This window comes from Leptopilina heterotoma, unplaced genomic scaffold (assembly GCF_015476425.1).
Source record: "Leptopilina heterotoma isolate Lh14 unplaced genomic scaffold, ASM1547642v1 Lhet_397, whole genome shotgun sequence".
NCBI classification, from domain to species: Eukaryota; Metazoa; Arthropoda; class Insecta; order Hymenoptera; family Figitidae; genus Leptopilina; species Leptopilina heterotoma.
The window spans coordinates 636662-659080 of record NW_025111062.1 but is presented as its reverse complement, the minus strand read 5'-3'; the positions used below and the strand labels follow the sequence as shown (position 1 = coordinate 659080).

The 22419-nt window shown below is 27.4% G+C and overlaps 1 protein-coding gene across 2 annotated transcripts in view; it reads right to left on the bottom strand.

Moving 5' to 3' along the window:
• Positions 1-22419, bottom strand: part of LOC122506192 (RNA polymerase II elongation factor Ell) — a 72620-nt gene that overhangs the window by 43216 nt on the left and 6985 nt on the right. For both annotated transcript variants that reach the window (XM_043618242.1, XM_043618243.1), the window contains one exon: positions 6486-6533. In XM_043618242.1, the coding sequence (XP_043474177.1) occupies positions 6486-6533 (48 nt within the window). The remainder of the gene's footprint in view (positions 1-6485; positions 6534-22419) is intronic.

Genomic DNA, 22419 nt, shown 5'->3' with positions numbered 1-22419 from the left:
TAGACGAAGAACGACCTTAACGAATAGTGGAATGAACTTTTGCAAGCTGAGGCAGCAAATTTTCACCTGTTACAGCAAAACTATTACTATACGTGCACTTGAAGTATAAATATACAGAGTACGCGAAATTCAAAACTCTGTTAGATAAATACGAAAAAAAATAAAATACAAAATAAAATACAAAAAACCAAAAAATAGTTCGAAAAATTACCGATTGTTTGAGAAATCATTTAAATAATTAAAATAATAATAGAAATTTTATACTGAATATAAAATTACAAAAAGAAAATTAATTCAAATTCAAAATAATAAGGGGCAGTTAATATATAATCCACAAAAAATTTTTTTTCCAGAAATATTTCCAAAATATTGAATATAAGTAGAAAAAAGTGTCCCTCATATTATACTTAAAAATCATTAGTTAATTATTTTTTAATTTTTCTCAGTTTCTAATAATTAAGTAAACATTAAGTAAATCGTAAAACAATTAATCTATTGGTTTATTTATATATGGGCACAATAAACAGCTTCATTTATTTTTACCTATATTTGATTATATTGTGAAGGAAAAAAATTTATCTTATATAATTGAAAAAGAAATAATAATTATTTAAAGAAAATATAATTTTACTAAAAATAAAGAAACAAAATACTTATAACAAGATATTATAATAAATTCTTTTAATCAAGGAGAGAGATTTCGAGTAAATACTAAATTCATTAACGTTTTAAATATACAGATGCGGGAACTATCAAAAAAATATTGCTTATATGCGGGATGTTATTAGTTTATTCACACGTTCTCTGTCATTGAAGTGCGATAATTTGATAATTAGAGTATTACTAATATGTATAATATATTTGTATTTTATTTTCTTTTTATTTTCTTTTTATTTTATATTCTTATATATTTTTTCCACTTTAATTATAATTTTTTATTTGTATTTTATGAAAATAACAATGTATGACATAATAATAAGTACAATAAAGTATAAAAACTAGACAAATTTTAATCTTTATTTTTACACACCTATTACTATTTTATATTATATATTTTCTATATTTTGTATAATATATTATTTAATAATTATATTTTATAATTAGCACTAGTTCGTTGAATAATATCTAACTTTAAAATGCAACAAAAAAAAAACCCCCGAGAGGATTCGAACGCCGGACCACAATCGCGCGAGCCGAAAGCACTAACCACCTAACCATTCTTACATTCACTGCAGAAATTTTCTCTTTTTCGAAAATTAACCCTACTTCTTGCAGTATTGACTCTTTTTTCAAATTTAAACCACTATTTTAAAGAACACAGGATCTACAAACTACAGAAAAGGAAAATTAATAAAACATTATATTATTATAATATAATAACAAAATTTACAAGTAGAAAAAAAATAGTAAAGATATTTTCCATTTTTTTAAATTTTATTTTGTTAAGTAGAATTTTTTTTATATATAAAAATATATAATGTAAGATAACGTGATCTAAAAGTGTTATAATAATGATAGACTGGAAAATTCCATTTGTGTTTTTTCCTTATCATGAAAAACATTTTTTTCTCTTTCTTTTTTTTTTGATAAAGTTTTCCTTGTTAATTTAAATTCAGGGAACTTTTTACTTTTGTATTTTATACACAAAAACGGTTTAAATATACAGTTATTTAAAATTTAATTTCAAGAAATTACTTTTTGTCATTTTAAATTTACAAGAAGCAAATTTGTATTTATTTTGACGCCGACTCTTATCATCAGGAGAAATTAATTCTCATTAAAATTATAATTTTATACATCACTATATTGTAATAGACATAAAAAACAAAATTCAGGTGCACGAGCACACACACCTGCGGTTTATACAATAAAAAAAAACAAAAATTTGTCTGGTCTGTATAAAAAATTGTCTGGTTTTGAATAATATTTTGAAGGAAAAAAAGATTTTTTGTTAAAATAAAAAAAAATTTGTTATTTCCAATCTTTTGATTTTGTGCGGTTAACTCTGATTATTTGTTTTAAATATCATTTTTTTTTACTTTAGTGAAGACTTTTTCTTTGAATTCAAAGTAAAAATTTTCTCTGTATTCAAAGTAATAATGTATATTTTTTATCCAAAGTAAAAACTCTGTTTTAAACAGCATCTTCATGAGTCTAATTAAAAAAAGCCGAAAAAAGTAAATTTTGGTTTTTTTTTTTTTGAAAAAAAGGAAGAAAGAAAAATGCGATTTACAAGTGGGAAGATATAATCTGATCTTTTTCATGTTTATAGAGTCTGGGCATATAATTTTGTGGTTCGGCAATTATTCTAGCATAATTTCCTCACTTAGCAGACGTCCTTGCGACTGACGTATATCTCGTATCCCGGAGAACCGACCGACCGACCGGCGGCAGCGACCGCTTTGCTTTTCGTGTATTGGTGCGCCTCACGTCCCGATAAGTGCGACAAAATATGTGTTAGTGGTTGTAATATATAGTGAGCAAGCCTTCACATTGTTGCCTTTCACTCGGCACACGGTTGAAAATACACACACACACACTCACTCACTCACAAACACCCGACGACGACGCAGACTCTGCTTGATAATCACTAAACTTTAACTTCTATATTTCGAAATATCGCCCTTTTGATATGCATAGAGTACAAACTTTCTGTTTTCTGATTAGTTCAAAAACTTCACTATGGCCACGAACTTTTAAATTTGTTAGAAAATTTATTTCACTTTATTAGTTTAAATCACGATTAATTTACTGTATAATTCTTTTTTTTTATATAATTAAAATTATTTTCCATATTTTTTATAGAATAAAAATACAATTTTTTTATCTAATAAAAATTCAGAATTTGTATAACAACAATCCAGTGTATTTTTTATATAATAAAAATTCAGTATATATTTTTTATAACACCATTTTTCTAAGGATATCAAATTGAAACAAACGTATCAAAACGTTGCATCACAATAATTTTATAAATGAATAATAATAATTTTGATATTTTTGTCTCAATTTGATATCCTTAGAAAAATTGTAATTATAAAATTATAGCATATTTTTTAGAATGAAAATTAGTATAATTTTTAAATAATAAAAATTTAGTATTGCTTTTTGTTTAACTAATGGACATTTTTTTATATTATTCTGAACAGATTATTTATAAAAGAGCAGAAGAAGAAAATTATGAGTTGATGGAGAATTAAGATGGAAGAGAAGAAGCCTGAAGGAAGTGGAAGGAATAGAAAACACGAGGGGAATCCCCGCGAAGAATGACAACCACTTCTAAGAATAACTATATACGTCAAACAACTTGAATTTTAAAGACTTAAATTATTTCACGAACAAATTACTATATATTATATCGGTTTATAAAAATACTACACTCGGGATATTTTTTTCTTTCCTTTTTACAATAAAACGTTCATTTTATTAATTAATGCACGAATCGCGCAGTGATTTTTTAGTGATATATTTATTTATAAAAATTAGATAAAAAAGGGGATTTTAATTTTCAAAAAGGAGATTCAGTTTAAAAAAATAAATCTTCATATTACAGTTAAAAATTAGTAAAATATACTTTTTAATTTATTAAAATTTTACTTCAAACTAAAAAAATGACTTTACTTTAAATTAAAAATTATCATTGAATAAAATTAACTGAAGTTACGAAAAGCCTTGTTAACATAATCTACTTTTATCATTTCTTAATATTAGAAAATTTTTTCAATTTTTTATTCAATGTCAAATATTAATTTTTCAACATGAATCAAGTATAAAAATATTCACACTTTCCCAAAAAATTTTTTAAAAAGTTGGTTTTTTTTATTCAAATAGAAAAATGTAGCAATTAATTTTTGATTAAGTTTAATATTAAAAGAAAATACAATAAAATAACAAATTTAATTAAAATTGAATGAATTGGAGAAGTTTTCTTTTTGTTAACCCGTTTTAAGTATACAAATAGATAAAAAATTTAATTAATTAGAATAATGTATTTTAATTTTGTTAAAATAATTTAATAATGAATGAATTAATTAATTACGAAAAGAAGAAAAATTAACGAATGAGAGAAAAGAAGGAATAAAATATGAAACGAAAAATAAAAAAAAAATGCGAAGACAAATCAAGTCAAATAAATAAACGAAACCAACCAAATAAACGTATGCTAATTTTGTCTGTAAAACAAATAAACAAGAAGAAAATAAATATTCAAAGGAAACCTGGAATTAAATTGAAATCCGCCTGGAAAGTGAATTTATTGAATAATATTGAGAATTATCCATTTGGCCCTAAGCAAACACTTCATTTTAATCTTATATATTCCTAAAGGTCGTCATCAACCATGATTTCTTAGATCCTGGCGTACGTCACTTAAAATCAACTCCATTATAAAAGATTGCAATGAAAAAGAGAGAATCACGAAAAACTTGTGATAGCGTTCGTTTAACTATATATACATATATAATTCCTGACAATGTAAATTTTTCTCAACTTCAAATAAATTATTATTACTGAACTCAACAATTTTTCTTTCTCATATCCATAATATATATTTCTCATCAAAAAGAAATAATAAATTCAAATTAAAATAAAGTCACGACATTTGAATAATGCATGTCAGATAAAACTCATCTTTTTTTTGTGTCTTCGTAAAAGAAAAATAATTACTATTTCATAAGTAAATTTGAATTGCTATCAAATTTTTTTTTTTCACTTAGAAATTTTAATACAAATTATTCTTCACGATTTGTTTTTTTCTTTAATAATTAGAACGAAAAAAGGAGAAAATAAACATAAAAATTGTCTCTTTAGTTACGTATCATTCAAAATGTATACAAAATGGATAAATAAACAATTTTCAGTAATAATTAAATAGCAAACAATATAAGAACAATACAATATTTTATTTACAAACAATTTTATTTATTTTCTTCTTTATTATTTATAAAAGAAATATATATATATTTCCTCTTGCAATTATTTCCACGATAAGTCATGATTATGTGGAAACAATTATTAATTTATAAATAAAAAACCCTGGGACAAAAAAAAAGTCGTTCTATTTTCAAATGTTTTTCTGACTTTTAAAATTCTCCTTAAAATCAAATTTTTACTGTTTACAGTAGCTACAAAATTTGAATTTCACGCCGCATAATGGCAGAGTAACTACATACCGACGCGATGGCAGAAAAATTCGTTGCCCGCAAACGGGAGAAAGTAAAAAAGATTTAAGTAGGAAAGCTTATGTTTAATTTTTCTTGGAAAATTTTTTGAAAGAAAATGAAAAAAGCCTTGCGACAAGTAACAAACGACCTCGATCGCCTTCGACAACAAAAAAACCTTCGGATATAAGAAAAAATATTTATCATATCCCTTGTATGCAAGGGATTCGATTCCTATATCTCAAGGTTTTCAGTTTACTCTCACTTTTTTTTCCTCAAAGTCACAAAGAAATTACTTCATCTTGTTTCAAAGTAATACCTCAAGTTTTCAAGGCTAATTATAGTAGCCCACAATTTTCTTTTGTCTCATTTCAATAATAGAGAATTTTGTAATATAACATTTTTGATATACTGTAGCAAACACAAAACAACTAAACAAACGAAAAAAGGGAATAAAGTAATTTTTACCATACTAGAAGTATTAGATTTACTCCGTTAGTTTTTACTATATTCTGACTAATTTTTACAATATAAGTAAAATTTACCATACATTCGAAATAACTTTTACAGCATTGAGAGTAAATTTTACTATATTTTAAATATATTTTATATATTTAATCTAGATTCACTAGATTCGAAATAATTTTTACTGTATATTCAGAGTAAATTTCATATTATTATATATTTTACTGAAGTAAATAAAATTAATTTCTCCAGAAATTATATAAGAAATAATAGACGTTTTAAAGAAAAGAAATTCGTTTTTAAAAACAAATCTTGAAAGAGCTTATTACAGAATTAAATAATGGTCAATAATTAAAATATTTATGAATATATACACAATTTTCTTACTTTTCGGAAATTGTTTAATAACAATAGGTGTTAGTGCACGCAATAATTATTGTAAATAATAGTGAATGTTCACATATTTTTAAATAATAGTGTCAAGAAATTTGCAGAAAATGTCTTTTTTTTTCAATACGCAAGGCTATACGAATTACAAACGTTCGTTGGCGAGAGTCAAATTAATGAGGTTAATTACTCGGTGCGCTTGATTGCCCAGCAGATTTTGAACTTACTTTGTCAACAGGTAAGCTGTATATAAATATACAGTAATAATTACAAAATTACAAATGCTTTTGTCCTTTTTGTTCCAAGTATATAACAACGCATCTTTTATTATATTAAATTAAAAGCAATCGATCGTTATTTTATTATTTATTACTATTTATTTTTTTTAACGTGTTGCGAATAAAAACTTTCAATCCGCTTATAGTTTCTCTATACTTGTTTTTGAGAAAATTTGTAAAATCAATTAAAACTCACCCCTTCATTTCCTAGGAACTTTATCGTTGGTTTCTGTTTGAGCTGATTCTGAAACAAAAAGAAAAATTCAATTAAAAACTAAAATATTTCCTTCGTAATGTACAACAAAAAATTTAATATTGAAAATATTTCACGATAAATTAATTTTGTATTTGCAAAATCTAGACAGTATAATAATAGCATAATATATTGATAATAATTTATATTTTATTTATTTCTTTATTTTGCTATTATTTAAACATCATTTTTATATATAATTTACGACTTGCAAAAATATTTAATTATTTATTTTATTTATATTTAATAATATAAATAATAAAAATACGAAAAGCAATAGTAATTAAACTAATAATAAGAGTATAAAGTACAAAAACAGATTTTATGAAACAGAAATTATAATAAATAAATGTCCGATTTGAAAAATAGAAAATACATTTTAGAAATTAGAATAGGTATTTTCTAGAAATTTAATTTTATTATGATGTATTTGAATTTCTGGAATGTGATTCGGAAAGAGAGGTAAACGTATTTGCAAAAGTATTTATTGCAGTTGTTTTTTTTTTCTTTTAGAGAAAGAGAAAAGATTAAAGCGTGTCACGAAGATTTACGGTCATATTTGCGACGCTTAGATGTTTCAGTAAAAGGGGAAAAAGGCAGACATTAAAAGGAAGCACTGAAAAATATATTATCCTAAATATAAAGTACGTCTATTTTTTTTAAAATTAGGTTAAATTACGATTAATTTTATGATTATTCTTAAAAATAATTTGATCAAAAAATTTTGTTTTGAAAAAGTTATAAGGAAAAAACGAACTTAGCCGATAGTCGTCCACTTGAGAACACCAAGGTCACCACCAGGTGGCAAGAGAAATTCCAAGAAAGAACTCACCGGCCATCTAGCGGTGACCTTGGCGTTCGCAGGTGAAGAGTAGCATCTCCATATTGAACCTCAAGATGTTCAAATTAACAAAATTTTTGTTACAAGGCTATAATTTGCTATTAAAAAAAATGTACTTACTACTAAATTAGGTTTAGTAATATACTAACGGTTGTATACTGTTTAGCATATCGTACTATATTGATTACCAAATAATATCAATTTACCAATTCTTTAATAGAATCAAGAGTCAATATAAAAGGTTAAGGTTAAAATTTGATTTAATTCAGAAGAGAGGAGAAGAGAGAGAGAGAGGGAGAGATAAAGGACATGTTCGTTTCATTATAAATGTTGCAACTCAGATAATTTGAAGCGTCGTGGCGAACCAGACACTCTCTTATTGGCAGAGACAGAAGAGAGAAGTTTACCCCCTGCTTGGTAGAATTCATTCGACCGTCGCCAGTCACGTTTTCAAAGGGATGGGGGGTTGGTAACAATGGCGTCCTATTTTCGTCCAGACGGTCGATTATATACTTCGTCTTCGAATTTCTAAAATGTCCTTAACCTTATAAACCTGATAGAGAGAATTCCTTTTATATCAAATTACTCTTTTATTTTTTCCCTACCTTCTTTTATTCAAAATTATTATTCATTAGTGACAGAAATTTTTTTTGAAAAAATGTCGATGCTCACTTTTTTGCTTATCTTAAATAATTCAAGAAACACGATTCTCAAATGGGTAGAAATGAGAAATTATCAGTACGGTATTTATGAGTAAAGTGAAAATTTCCTATATACACATAATAGGTATTCTTTTATGATTCTCATTTTTTTTTCTTCTTCTTTTTTTTATCTCGAGATATAAAGTTGTCTAACACATTGAATTTATTATGGATACATTACAGCGTCGCTCCCTTTCACATAAGTTGGAGATTAGTTAATGCCTTTCTTCGAGTTCACCTGCATATCGGGAATGATCAAAACGATTAGAAGACTACTACCACTACTTTCCACATTATTGATATTCATAACACCAAAAAAAAGGAGTTTCTCTTTTAATTTTTCAAATTTTTTTTGTTGATTCCAATTTTTATTCTGATGGGACATAGTCAACATAGTCAACATAGTCAACATAGTCAAAGTAGGAAGCAGTTAGGAATACATACTAGGAATTTTAATTAGCATTGTAATTCTTAATTCCACTATAAAAGATAATTATAGAAACAACATGAACAGGTACAGAAAATGTTATCAAGAACATTTACCGAAATTTTGACAAATATTTTTGTCGAGTCAATGTAATAATGCTTCAGAAATGACTATCACGACTTAAATCTCTATTTACAAAAGGAAATCGACAATTATAGAAGAAAAAAATTTGATGATTATCAATGACGACAGTCTGATAATTGTATAAAAAATATATACAATTTCGTTATTTCCTGTTTTTTTTAAAAAGAATTTACAAAAAAAGCAAAATGAAGAAACAAAAATATTATTTTTTGAATATACTAAAATTTGTAATTTGGATTATAAATTTGGCAACACTGTAAACTGGCTCACTTTCTCCTGAAAGTCGAAACCTTCTTCTCTTGCTGTTTCTCTTAATGAAACTTGAATTACTTTTTATACAATATATATAAGAACACACATTAACAGTTTGTCAATCATTCTCTTGATTTATATCAAAAGATTACATATTATTTTCTCCTTCCTAAACTTATTTTATCGATAGTATGTTACAAACTATAAAAAGCAGAGTAAAAATATTAGGCATATTTTTGAAAATGGTAAATTTTAAAAATGAGAAAAAAGAATTTGCAAACAAAAAAAAAAAGGAGACAAAAAAAGAAGGAAATTATTATGAAGCACATTTTGGCCAAGGATTAATATCTCAAGACTATATATATATATATGTATGAAATGTCAGGGACGTTCATTGCTCCCAATTCGTCTCTCCTGCCTCCTGTCGTAAGTTTAATTAATCCTCAAACTGATTTTATCACTCTATATAATTTTAACGTTTCCAGTAGATGAACAAACATCGCGTACAAAAAGAAGTTGCGTTCTGATGGAGGTAAATTAAATTCATTTATATATTTTTTACAACTTTCATTCTAATAGATTTCAAAATAATTCACTTATATTTATTTCATAATTATAAGATATTACGTTAAGGAAAATGTATATTAAGGAGTCGAAATTTTTTCTTTTGCAATACGGTGAAAAGGAAGAGAATAGGAAAAATAGTGATTTCCTACTATTCTTCCCATCTCCCTAACCCCAGTACTATTTCCTTCAAATACTAAAGTTACTGCCTTTAGTACTGAAATTTTGTTGATCCAAATACAAATTTATTATTTGATCAAAAATAATTTGAAAATTTATTTAATTTAAATAAAAATGTTTTGATCCATGGGGATAGAATTTTTTTTTTCAAGAAAATTTATACCGATTTTAAATTCTTCTACATAAACAAGAAACCTTGTGAAATAGATTATAGTTTGCTGGTGGAAATATTTTATCAATTTTGTAAACACCTGTAAAGTGACACGATTGAAAAATATATTTTTCATTTTTTTATTATAATCACAATCAAAACGATTAGTATTTGAACAATAAATAGAAAACTAAGTTTATTCTCTTCTTGCTTAAATTTTTTGATTTTGATTCTCCGCTTAATTTTCTTGAAATTTGAACTCTAAAATTTCAAAAGAAACTTTTTAAAATAATATTTATACATTATTATAATTATACTTAAAATAATTATAACTGATAATAGTTATAAATATTATTTATAATTATTATTCATAATCTAAACACTATCAATGTGAAATATGTTTGTCATACCTAATTATAATTCTAATATAAATTTTAATCCTATTTTACGTTTGAAAACTTGTTCGACTTCCCGTTTCTTATTCTCATTTCGAGTTCTCTGAACTCCTCACTTCGAATATAAAAAAACGACCTCAACCGAAATACCATAAATGAACAAACAATAATATACATTTAAATTTATACTCTGACAGAAAAAAAAGATCCGATATTAAACGAATTTTATTTTTTGTTTTAAAAAGCATTTTTCAAAAACAAAAACCGAATTGATGAATCTCAACGAGCCTCTTATTTTTCTACCCCCCTTCAACTTTTTTCTCATTAACGAGTCTTTCTCCCATTTGATGATGGGATTCACAGAAAATTAAAATGGCACTAAATTCAAATTAATTTTTTTTAATTTTATTCTATCGACTATTGGTTCTGATTGAAATTGACGTTACCTTAATAAAAAAAATTTTTTTTTCTTATAAAAATGCTCTCCACTTGAGAACGCCAAGGTCGCCACCAGGTGGCAAGAGAAATTCCAAGAAGGAATCCAACTGCCATCTAGCGGTGACCTTGGCGTTCGCAGGTGGAGAGTAGAATCTCCATATTGAACCTCAACATATGCGTTCGTCAATATTCGTAATTCTATAATTATTTATAATCAAATTTAAAGATGTTGGCAATTAATAAAAACGAATTTCAATTTTTTTGCGATATTTTTACGAACTCCAATTTTTTAGACTCTTGGAATTCACTAAAATGAAATGATATTTAAAACCTCGATTTAAGAAATGAAAAAAAGTGTCAAAAAATGAGTCCGAGGCCCGGGAAAGAGGGGGGGGGGAAGTAGTACAATTATACAAAAAGCAAAAAGAAAATCAGAAGAAGAAATATTTATAAAAATTTATATATACCTTTTTTATACCAGTATAAAAATATCAGTACTTTACTATCGTTACTTGATCTGGAGAAAAAAGCAACTATCAAGCAAATATATATCTATTTATAATATATTATGAATTTGCGTATAGAATAATTATTGTATAAATGCTCATACAATCTGTGGTGCATAAAGGCGGTGAATTATTTTGAAATCAGACAAGCTTTATAGAGTGCACTTAACTGGGCGCGTACTCTTAAATGTCAAACGAGTTTTGCGTCTTAATATAAAAAATCGGGCATCTGATCTGACCACTATATATATACATATACACAGTGGAATCGATTCCAGGCCGAAGGAATTGAGAGGCGAAAGGACTTTCCTTCGTTTTAAACTTACGACACACGAGAGAGGCTTAAAAAAAGAACTCAAATAACCTATTCAGAACTATTTGTTCACTTATATATATATATACAAATTATCCAATAACAATAAGCAATAAAATTTTTCGTACAAAACAAAAACCAACTTTAGAATATTAATTATTCCTTTTTTCTAACTCTGAATATATGTGAAAAAAAATTCCTCAAAACTAATATAAATTTTATTGCAAAACATTTTACTGTTCGAAGGAGAAGAAGAAAAAAGTCGGACTTTAAATTTTATAGCTTTGGGAAAATTTTCCCCCCCTCCTGCTGTATTTGAGGAAATGGAAATGTTTTTTAAAAATAATAGTAATAATTTTTTGTTTTGAAATTTGTATATTTACGGTTGAGAGAGATATGTATCATTGGCAGTGAGAGAGAAAGGACTTTCAAGAAGAATATAGCTCAGGAGGATGTGCACAGAAGGAGAAAGGACTCTACGACCTTCGAAGCTATGCGAACACGCGATCAGGTCGCGGAGAAGCTAGCTTTTATACTTACAATCTAGAATAATCTAGATCATATTGTCAACTCTAAATCATTCATAATAAAGCTAAAATTTATTTTCCTCTGTATTATTTTTTTTCCCCTTAATTTCCCCAAAATGGGGAAATATATTAAACTATTATTCCAAAGGTCTCAACGAGTGGAAAAAAATATTCGTCCTTTCGACTAAATGCCCTGAAGTTACAAAGAACTATAATTTTTCCAAATTCTCCAAAAAGTATATAGAAATTTTTTTTCTTTAAGCAAAACTAAAAACTTTTTCCAACCGGCAAACAATTTTTTTTTTGTTTTTCTCGAAAAAAAGGGGGGAATCATAAAATATTCTAATGCGCATTCTTAAATTTAAATTTAATCCGTAAATTTCGATTAAAATGCACTCTCAAATTTATATTATTTTCAATGTTTTGTCATATAAAAGAAGAAATTGGTTTTGTCTTGACTGTGAAACTACTTTCGACATTTTGATCGTATACGCGAAACATTGGAACGCAATTGCAAGTTTCACCAAACATTATTGCTTTGATTTCTCTCTCAATGACTTTACATAGTGATTTCATAATTTCAGAATGCAATTTATAATATTTTTAAAATTTATTCTCCATACAACTACTCTGCAATTTTAAATCATCCAAATCATCTCTAATCTTTATTAAGTACTTTTCGAGTTCTTCTAAAGATCCGTTAGTATATCATATTATTTATTGTAAAAAATATTACATTTTGGCACAAAAATCAAAATTTAAATTAAGACTCGCTTAGACTGAATTAATTATTAAGTATTATCATCACTGTTAACTTAATAGTTTATCAAATAGTAACGAATTGATACCTAAAAATGTGTATCAAAAATTGATCTACATTTTTGTCATTAATTTGATATTTTCGAGAAAATTATGATTATAAAATATAAAACATTGAGTTAAACGATTATTATTATTTTAATTATTATTATTATATTATAAATTATATTATTGTAACATAATATGATAAAAACAAATATTTAGTCCGAACGTTGCATTATATAATTCACTTTAAAAGCTTCCTTGAACTTAAGGGGGTATTCTGGTCTAGAGGCCTCAATTTTAAGGCGTTTTTCCGAGTGGGATAAAAAAGAAAGTTTAACATTTTTAATATTTACTTTTTTTGCAAGTTGTTTATAGAATATAAACAACAACAATAACAACAATATAAACAATAAACAGTTGTTCATAGAATACAGAAAAAAATTAGGAAAAATAATAATCAAAAATTTTAAAAGTTATGAACTGGTGAAGTGGGAATTGAAAAAAATTCTTGTTGACACGATAACTCAAAATCTACTCAACCGATTTACTTCAAATTTTGCAGAAATGTTCTTTGTATATCTCTTTATGGTCGGAACTTTGGATTTTGAAAAATATTTTTTTTTTACTATTTTTAAAAAATTCAAAAAAGTTAAAAAACAGAATGAAAAAACACCATTTTTTTTAAATCGTCGCCATTTTGCTAAAAAATTTTATTTTTTCTTTTCCAAGGTACCGACCATAGCGAAGCCTTTAATAATCAAGAATTTCTTTGAGTTTTTTGTTTTAGAACATTACAAAAGTCTCCACACTGTCAACCAGTACGCACTTTCTTTTTTTCAGTCCCCACTTCATCAGTTTATAACTTTTAAATTTTTTTATTATTTTGTTTCCTAATTTTTTTCTCTACTCTTTAAACATTAATAAACAACTTGCAAGAAAAGTAAATACTAAAAATGTTAAACTTTCTTTTTTATTCTACTCGGAAAAACGCGTGAAATTGAGGCCTATAGACCAGAATACTCCCTTAACATTTTGAGGTTAAAAGCAAAATGAGCGTTCATTATTTCTGAAAAGTAAAGTACAAAACTTATTTTCTTCAACTCTGGCGTTTGCTAAATATTCAATTAGAGGATCTTTCGTTTCTTTCTCTGTTTTATTCAATTACATTATTTTTCTCTCATCAGCACTTATTTGCAATCATCTATCATTTTTAACTTGTTTTGTTGTTGTTGTTGTTATTATTATTATATTTATTTATTTACTTTTTTTGCTCATCGCAATTTATCATATATTATAATTTCTTCCGAGGAATGCAAACAAGGAAATTATTTCATTTTTATGTGTGAAACAGGTTATAACATTTCGTACTTTCAACTTATCATTCATGTGTATCATTAATTTGTCAATATATATTTGACACGTACCGAAAAATTATATGACATTAAAAATTATTAATTTCTATACAGGAATTAAAATGAGGAACTTAAATATTTTTATAGAAGATAAAATCTGTTTTGTCTCAATTTGATACCCTTAGAAAACCAATTATAGTTTTATTAAAACTGACTGTGAAACACTGAAGAAAGGTAGGTATACATTTTTAGGTTATGATTGTAATTTTTAAAATGAAAATACAGATCAACTTTTAATAAAAAACTGATGGTTAATTCTTCGGTATTCCTATGAAGTAATTAATAAAAACTATTATAAAGTAAATTCGATTTCATTGCAAAAATTTAGGAACACATGTAAATAAATCGTGTACTACAATCATTTTACAAATGTCAGGCTCTGTTATAATTATCGAGAAATTAACTTATACGGAGACTATATTCGATATACAATTTTAAAATAAATACAAATGTGAAAAACACATGTACAGCATTAGTTGAAAATTGATTAATGCTCATCTGAGTGAATGGGCTTCATTCCACTACATTCAAAACCATATAAAGTAAATATTGACTCCATGTGTACATTACTTTCAATACACACATTAGTCCATTCTGTAAGACCAACAGACACGTATAAATTTATAATAGGAAATCAAAGATGCGTCTCGAGACGAACTTCCAATTAAAACTTATTATGCTGAAACACCATTCTCTCCTCTCTTGCGCGAGCAGTTTCAAATCATAAAATATTACATAATATTGTCGCAAATGTTCATTTTTAAAAAAAAAACTTGAATATTTCACTCTAAAAGTTATGAATATAAATTTTTTTTATCCTTTAACCAAAATGATTCAACATCATTAACATCATCATTTGTATAATATTCACTTAATAAATCATTATAATGATTTTGATTTTGTAATTTATCAAAATGTCATATATATTTATATTTATTTGTGTGAGATGCGCGTTCCGTGTTTATCCGACAATTTTTATGCAGTGCATAAATTCCTAAGAAGCCTAACAAGCTTTCTTTTTTCATTTATAGAAGTACGCACGCAACCTGCATCGCGAGCTCGTTTAAAAAAAAGGAGAAAAAAAGATTGTGAAATCACACCGATTTTAAATTGTCGTTTTTATAAAAACATATATATATATATATATATATATAAAGTTTGGACGCTAATATTTTACGTTTTGTGTCAGAATGAATTTCAATTAATGTGCTTTAGAATATTATAATTTAGAGAATCTACATCTACATATATATACACAATATGAATACACAAAACGAAAAAAACTGAAAAGTTTTATTTATATTCACATGTTTCTAAATTGAATAAAATTAATGAAATTAATGAAATTAATGAAATTAAGAACAATGATTTTTCTCTCTTACAATTTTGATTTAGTTTCTATTTTTTGGAGTTTTAATTGGAAATACTACAAATTGACATAAATCCCAAACAGTTTATTTTCTCAAAAATTGGATTTTATGAAGTAAAACCTAATAAATTATACCTGAAAAATTAGGTTTCATGAAATAAAACCCAATTTTTAAGAAAATGAACTAAATTTTTAAAAAATTATCTAATTCGAGTGAATATTTCTTTGTCTAGACAAGTAATCGGCATTAATTTCTAATGAAACAAACTATCCTTTCATAGAGCAAGATTGAATATTAAGAAATTGGAAAATGTGCATACAACACACAATCGAGTATAATGATCCGAGTAATGGGAATATTTTAGAGAAAATCTTCCCTTTCTTATCAGAGCGGGTGTCTCGGATGTGAGAGACAATACAGAAAACGAGACGAGACAGTTGAGAGACGACGACCTTATACGCCACCACTATCGATTTGAACGAGAGTGCTGCCGCGGTTTTCGCATAGAAGCAACAACATACAGACGCTGCTCTTGAATCGATTCAACGTTTACTAATATATATATATATATAATAGAAATGATTATCATTCTCCCAAGATCAAGTACATTATAATAAAAGCCAAATTACATTTATTATCCTCGATATTATGTATTGCAAAGAAATTAAATTAATAGAACAGAAATCATTTTTCCCATATGCCACATAAAAGACGAGAATTAGTTGGAACAGTTGCGAAGCAACGTTTTCAAACGTTTTTGTCTCAATTTCATATCCTTAGAAAATTTACGATTTACGTTATGTCACCATTATCAATTATTGCTATTTCATATGAATCTTCATCATTCTTCTTCTTTAATTTATGGCTTCGACTATTCAGACCAATTGAATCTTCAGTTTTTTCATATTGGTTAAACTTTAACAGTTTAAATTTACATTCTAGTTGTCTAACTGGTCGGTAAAATAAAGACGGGGCTTAAAAACAGGAGTGGGGGCAATGAGAGTAAGAGAGACGTCGCCATTCTTCTCTCTCGCTCCCATTGACCCCACTACAGTTCTTAGACGCCGCTACTCTTCCGTTGAGTACAATATCCCCCAAATAGGTATTTACTCTAATTACTGATAGTAAAACAATTAAAATCCTTTTCTTTAATAATAGATCTATTTAATAAAAGGAGACTAAATCTAAAAAAGTACAAAAAAAGCAACCAATTTGACAATCACCTTCTTAAATAGGAAACCAAAGTATTGAATTTCATTGCCCTAAATTTTATTTATTATCCCTGTTAAATTCACGGGATCAGCAAAAATCAAAACCCAGATATTTTTGATGATCATCTAATGGATTATTGTCGGAGTATAGGCTAAGGGGGGAGGAGGGTCACTTGAACAACAGCACCCAAAGCGGACAGACGCACTGTTCTCATAATCTCTCTTTCTCTTTCTTGTCTCGACATAGAGCCTTTCACTCTGCTCTCTCGAGATGCCAAGTACTCGATCTCGATATATAATACAACAAACATTCTCTAAAATATGCCTATCTCACTCTCTTGTGTATGTTTTATATGTCATGCTACAATCGAATATACATATTGTGAAATTGAAATCCTATCATAATGAATCATACAATCAAAAGGGGTGACATTTTCATCGATAGTCCATAACCATACATACCATCGCCCCCACATTTCCTCAGCGCATAACATAAATGGACAAATCAACTATAACTCGAAAACTAACTCGATATTTGAATATATATATGTCTCTATATATGAACCTTTCCTCTCGTTGTATAATCTACTATACATCAAAAGCTAGTGGCGTCGACATTGATTGTTTCACACCCGAACCATTTTACATATCTCAGCTATACTGCATTGTTGACAAATGCAATAAAACTTCTGTTCAAAACAACCAAAAATAATGAATAATAAATAATAATAAATAATAATTAAAATAATAATCCAAAAATAAAATAATAAAGTCAAAAATAATGTTTCTAATGTAAACGGTTTTAGCCAAAAATGGACTGATTTATTTTTTAGTGTTGCGACATTTTTTATGTGGCGTTGATAATTAATGAGAAAGAAAATTCTTTTATTTTGAAATAATTTGTTTCTTAAAATCAGAATTTAGGTTATTGTTTTAGAAAAAAAAAAAAATGATTTAGTTTTTCGTGACACACATAACTTGTTCGATAATAATCGATGGAATCTCTCGAGTTGAAATCGTCGTGTTTTAGATATTGCCTTGTTCCATGTGTATAAATCCTCTGTATACCATACTTAATAACACATATATATAACTGAATAAATTACACGTCCTACCGTTATTTGACTATTTAATCCCGCGCGGCATATACGATTTCTCTGACCAATCGAGAGCCTTGAAATACACTGGAATATTTCAATTTTACGTTTATAGACGCAACAGATTGACCTAAAGAAATCCATATATTAAAAACGATCTCAATATCCACCGTCACATTCGAAAATAATCTTTTATTGAAACGAAATCTTATTCTAATTCCCTTTTCGTTACATTTCAACTATTTTATTATTTTATCATTATTATTATTATTATTATTACACTCAAAAAAGTGATTGATTTCACAAAATAATAATAACAATAACAGTTCCGAAAAAAAGTTAGACTGACGTAATGCGAGAAGAACTTTTAGGTGAAATCGAGACCGCTGTGTGTTGTAATGTGGCAACGCTGTCGCGATTAATAAATTGCTTTCGGCGTTAAAACTGTTACTTGCTTTATCAAAAAAGACAAAAAAAAAAGCCGGCTTCCTCTTTCTATAAACTTTTTTAAAATGAAAAAAACGCCACAGGTAAATTTTTAAAAATACACTTTGCAATCGTTCAACAAAAATTTTTTGGAATTTTCTTCAATTCATCGCTTAATTAGGGAAAGTGTCGTACATTTTTAAAAATATCTTTTGCGTATTAAATTATATTTTTGAAAAGGGGTGAAAAAGAATATTAAGAATGTTATAGCAAACGAATTCGATAACGAACAAGCAATTGAGTAACTATAATGAGATTTATGAGTTTGTTATTTAACGCTCGAGTGCCGAACAACTGTTACTTTATAAATATAAAAAGAAATATAGAATAATGTAAATTATAAACTTGGAGGAAAATTAAGTGCGCGGTGTTGTTTCTTTTGTGCCTCTACGATTGTAATATTTGAAAATTACAATCAAATTTTAATTGTAAAAATAACGCAAACATAACCTAAGAATAATTTGTATTTTATTCACCTTTCTTCGGAGCGAGGTCAAAAAACTAAAATTTAATACCGAGGGCTTGCTCTACAGCAAGGAGGAAGCTTTTTTAGCTTATTGAGAAAAAAAAATTTCGAATCTATAGAGAAAAAAAAAAAAATTCTTTTTTCCCTTTTCTTGAAAAAAATTGTATCGATAAAAGAAAAGAGCGAAATAAAAAAGACATGGTGAGCAGTAATTAATCTTTTTAAACCAGTTTCGAAGAAGTTTTTCAGGCGTATCGAATACACAGCACGTGGGTGCTACTTCGAAAGCCGGAAATGTCGGCTGCGCTTCTAGAGAGATAGATCGTTACAGACAGGAATATAATTCAATGGAATGATTTAGGTTTAGTGAAGTACTAAAGTCTATCTAGGTATAGGTACATTTAAACAAAACTATTTTCCCTCCAAATCCCAAAACACAATTCTTAATTTTTTTCTTTTTCTACAAAATTTTATAGTAACAAAGTGAAATATATCTTTTACATTTTTAAATTTTTTTAACAATAATTATTTCTTTCTATTCTGTTACAATTTTTTATTAAGAAGAATTTGTTATTTTTCCATAGGAATTAAGATTTTCAAAATTTTAAATTCAAACCTTTTGAAATTCAACAACTTATAAGAATATTATTATAAAACATGAAGATCCATCACTTCAAGTGATATAAGTTCTTTAAAATTGAAGAAATTCATCTATTAATGAAAATTGTTGAAGCAACTCTTTTAAAATTCAATTAGTTTTGATTTAAGTAAATGACAACTCACAAAAAAATTATTTTTATAAATTATCAAGAAAGGGGTAGAGGGGGGGGGGGGGGTAAAACAGAGAAAAGGGACTAACTATACTATTAATATTAATGATAATAATTACAATAATAATTTTATTGAATTAATGAAAAAAAAACAATTGGAAAAAAATATTTGCAGTATATATTGACATTTTATCAGAGACTGTTGCGGTGAAATTCCGATACATACAATTAACCTTTTGATGGTGTAGTGTGTTAAAAGTATATACCTTCTTTGTGAAAATGGTTTCAAGGGGATCAACCACGTGTTTTTCTAACCGTCGGTCGTCACGTCGAGGGGTTTTAACTCATCCGGTTATGGTAAAATAATGGAGGGATGCCACGAAGAACGATTTAACGATGTACTTTCAAATATTTTCCTCTACAACTTCACAAGTTTTTAAATACTATTTTCTTATCGTAGAAAAAAATCATTTATCAATTCTTCTTTCGAGAAAATAAATAAATAATCCAAATTTCTAAATTTTAATCGAATTTCAAAGTTTTTTTAAAACAATTTCTCCAAATAAAGAGGATGAAAATTCCTAATAAGGAAAAAATTAAATCTTCCTTACAATGTTAATTTTTTTCAAGCACAAAGTGTATATTAGATGACAAAGTAGTATTTAAAGTATTGATATAGTAAGTTTAAAATAAAAAAAGAAGGAAAAAAAATATTGAATCTAATTATAAAAGCTTTATAATCGTGGAGGACAACACATACAGCTTTTTTTTTTCTACAGTTTGGTTCATTGGGGAGTAAACTCATCTGACGTGATGGTAATTATTGACTTGGAATTACGGATTAGATCGTGGCAGAAGGAAGAGAAAAAAAAACTAGAGAATAACGACTATATGTACTTGAACGAAGGGTGACGCCCGACGATATAATAGGAAACTAGCATCAAGCGGCTTCACTCAGGAAGGAAAAGTAGACAGTGTAGAGAGAAAGGTTAAATTTTCAAACTATCATTTCATTGCACTCAATTTATCGACAATTCATTATTTTCCAAAAAGTAAATAAATTACTATAATAGAAATAAAATAGAAAGAATTAAACGGATTCGAATAATTCAAGTCTAATACAGATTTTTAAACCATGTTAAAAATAATTTCAAAGAGTATTTGATTCAGTAAATAATTTTTCCCTGAGTGAAGAAAAGGCAGAATATTGAAATTTTAACTACTTTGCGTAACATAAACAATTTTTTTACTTTTATTTGGGGGGGGGATCAATTTCTCAATGGGGCTAGAGTATCGATTTTTGATGAAAACGAACAAAGGAATGAAACTCGAGAAAGTGAACCCCAAAAAGTTTGGGTCATGGGAAAATTTTCCTTTGTCAGTGTGAAGAGAGAATGAGTCAGTGTGAGCATTGGTTTGGCCAAGTCGGTAAAGCAATTTTGTGACTCGTTTCTTCTCCTCTGGCACACTCTCTATGTGCATTTTAACATATATACAAAGTAGAAGACGTAGTAGTAGTAGTATCGGTATAAAAAAAACCGGTAAGCCAAACTCTCCCAATTTTGTCAAGTTGACATTTAAAGAGGCTCTCGTCGTTTAACACGTTACTTATAATACACCTGGCCTACAGGGTAGATCAACAAATTAGATATTATTTCTCCATTCTAAAACTATAGTCTACTTCTACTCATTATTTCCCTATTAATTCTTTTTTAATATTTCAGAAAAAAAATTAAACTACAGGAACTAAAAATTATGCTCTATAACAGAGGCATACGTATTCAAGTAATATTGTCACTTAGGTTGATTTTTTGTATATTTCTTCTATAGGAATTTCGACCCAAGTGCCAATGTCATTTAAACATATGTTCCTCTGTTGTAGACCGAGGGGTCGAAGACCGACAGTATTGCCAACTTTCTAGTAAGATATTGTGACCAGGGTCCTAAATTTGTAGTCTGGAGGCACAAATTTTAGTACATCTTTGAATATCCGGTGTAGAAATTTCCCTACTCTGCTCCACTTGAAATGGGGTTTTATAGCAAGGGCCCAAACAGTTTTCCTAGTTTCTGGTGAGGCAAAGGCTAAAATCTTATTTTAAATGGGGAAAAATAGGTCAGTTTCTACACGGGATTTAACTTTTATTCAATTTGGTCCCCGTTGATTTTCCTACAAGCTTTTCAATTTTTAATAGGTTTCTTCAGACTCCTTTTATTTTCGATAAGGTTTTATTTATTATAGCTCAGATATAAAAAAAAACCTTTCTTCATTTTTGAAGAGTAGATATTGACGTTTAAGTTTTGTCTTACTAGAACAAAACTGCCATCAACTTCTGTCCATTGCACTGGATTCTTCGATAACTGTAGTGGTTCGAATTAGAGTGAGTATCAAATAATCTTTGATGGTTCAATCCAGAATTTTTGGTTTTATGGCTACTGCTTCAAGCATGATGGACCTATACATATCAAGAGAAAAATTATCATCAAAATTAACAGTTTGGATTTACTTGAACATGTTCTCTAAAAGAAAAGAAGAAGTACATCATCCTACTTAAAAATCACATGCAACTTTTCCATCTCGATTCAATCAGGTCCATTTTATAGTTCAGTATGTACATGTATATATTCTTATAGGCCATCGATTTCAATTGAAACTTTCCAACAACCCTCCCAAGGCCGAATGGTTACGACTCGAACACTGTCGGCGTTGTTATTCACGACTCACTTTCGATAATCGAGCATTTGGCTGGTGAACCTATCTCTTACGTATGTCTGTATTCTAAAATATGCAGGAGCATGCGTGCAATTTCGAGTTTTCACGTACA